Consider the following 2324-nt stretch of genomic DNA (forward strand, 5'->3'; position numbering starts at 1 on the left):
TATCCGATAACTTTTTCTTAAATTTTATTTTCTATTTAAAATTTAATAATAATTTAATTTAAATTAAAAGAATTATATTTTAATAATTATTAAAAAACGAAAAAATATTAAATAATATTAAGTTTTTAAATTAAATTAACTAGTTATAAAGTTACAAATAAAAGATAAAGTTATAAAAATTTTGTTAAAAAGGTGGAGAGCTAAAGATGTGTGAAATTACTTTAAATAGAAAGTAAAAAATAAAAAAGATATTTAATAAAATTAAAAGTAAATATTTTAAAAAAGTTGAAGGTGCAGGATGAAGTCTTGGAGGTGGAGATGAAACACCCAATCATTAATGGGGTTATTCCATACACGACCTTATATTGCTACCTACACCACCTTAGATTGTTACCTGCACCACCACATTTTTTTGGAAAAGATATGTCACATGTAGCCACATCTGTCTAAGCTTTACGTTTTTTTTAGTTTTTAATCTATTAATTTATTGTATTAATAATAATTATTTAATTAAATAAAATGAAATTGATTTTCGTAATACATTATAAAAAAATTATTTAAATAAACTAAAATTTAAAAAACAAAAAAACACATTAACGGATGTAGCCACATCGTTGAATATAATTAATTAAAAAATTTATAATTTAATTAAATTAATAATAATAATTTAATAAAATAAAATAAATTAATCTATTACATAATTATATATAAATTAATTGTATTCTAGTTAATAAAATAACTATTATTAATTTAATTTATGTATTATTATTTTATTAATTATTTAAACATTTTTTATATAATTACTTGAATAAATGTGCCACACTTCCGTTAACGATGTGGTCACATCTCTTAAGGTTTTTTCTTTTTTTTTAGTTTTTAGTTTTTTAATTTATTGTATTTTTAATTAATATATAAATATTGTTTAATTTTTTTATATTTTAAATTAATTTATAAAGTATTTAATTTTTTATAATATATTACTTAAATAAAAAATATTATTAAAATAAAATCTAAAATAAAAACAATAAACTAAAATATAAAAAAGGAAAAATTAAAACAAGTAAACGGATGTCAACATCAATATCAATATCCATTGAAGATAAAAGAGATGTTGACATCATTTTATAATAAAGACAAATTAGATATAGGGTGATGCATTTATAATAAGGGTAAATTGGATATAGGGTGGTGCAAGGGTCGGTGGTAGAGAGAGTAACATAACATCCAACAATAAATAAAGTTTGGTCGAAGCAAAAGTAAGTTAATTTGTGGCCATGATGTTTCCAGGTGTTTGTATTTATGTGGACGGGTTCATCCCAAGTTAACAATTCTAGTTTTCTTCGAAAGACTTAGAATTATCACTTTTATATGTTATATAACAACATTTCAAAACACATCAAAGCCAACAGAAAACATGGAAGCAACAAAAATCCCAGAAGTGATACTAAACTCAGGGAAAAAGATGCCAGTCATAGGCCTTGGAACCGCATCAGTTCCTCTTCCACCACATGAAACTCTCACCTCCATACTTATTAATGCCTTTAAGGTTGGCTACAGACATTTTGATACTGCTTCTTTGTATGGAAGTGAAGAGCCTGTAGGCAAAGCTGTGGAAAAGGCTTTGGAGCTAGGCCTTGTAAAGAGCAGAGATGAAGTATTCATCACTTCAAAACTATGGTCATCTGATGCTCACCCTGACCTTGTTGTTCCAGCTCTCAAGACCTCACTGCAGTAAGTACACAGGATCTTTGACTACTCATTTCGCTCCAACATTTATAAAAACTTCACTTTTTTTTTATTTTTACATCTGAAAACTATCGTTTTAATTGTTACAATATACTTGTTAAAGCTTATATGATCATCCTCTTATCAAGTTTTGTTCCTCTTGTTGTATGTTATGTAAATTGCCTTGAAACTGCTTAGGAAGTTGGGGTTGCAGTATGTAGATCTGTATTTGATTCATTGGCCACTGAGGTTTAAACCTGAAGCCAGAGGGCAAGCTGATATATTAAAGGAGAATGTGATGCCCTCCTTTGACATGAAAGGAATATGGGAAGCTATGGAAGAATGTTACAGATTAGGCTTAGCAAAGTCTGTTGGTGTCAGCAATTTTGGCATAAAAAAGCTCAACCAGCTCTTGGAAAATGCAACCATTCCTCCTGCTGTCAATCAGGTATGAAGAGTTTGCAAGTAGATGCAGATTGACATCTAAACAGTGATGAAACACTGGCTGATGTTGGTGATTCCTTCCTTCCATTGGTTTTAGGTGGAAATGAGTCCCTCATGGCAGCAGGGTAAACTCAGAGAATTTTGCAAACAGAAAG

The 2324-nt window shown here is 27.9% G+C and overlaps 1 protein-coding gene across 1 annotated transcript; it reads left to right on the forward strand.

Annotated features, from left to right (window-relative positions):
* Positions 1–1243: 1243 nt before the first annotated feature.
* LOC106754731 (methylecgonone reductase-like) lies at positions 1244–2320 on the forward strand (the record flags this gene model as incomplete). Its single annotated transcript, XM_014636796.2, has 3 exons — positions 1244–1731; positions 1924–2173; positions 2267–2320. Coding segments are annotated over exons 1-3 (621 nt in total), but the record flags the coding sequence as incomplete, so codon positions are not given.
* Between the last annotated feature and the right edge of the window lie 4 nt (positions 2321–2324).

Source organism: Vigna radiata, unplaced genomic scaffold (genome assembly GCF_000741045.1).
Source record: "Vigna radiata var. radiata cultivar VC1973A unplaced genomic scaffold, Vradiata_ver6 scaffold_685, whole genome shotgun sequence".
In the NCBI taxonomy this organism is placed as follows: Eukaryota; Viridiplantae; Streptophyta; class Magnoliopsida; order Fabales; family Fabaceae; genus Vigna; species Vigna radiata.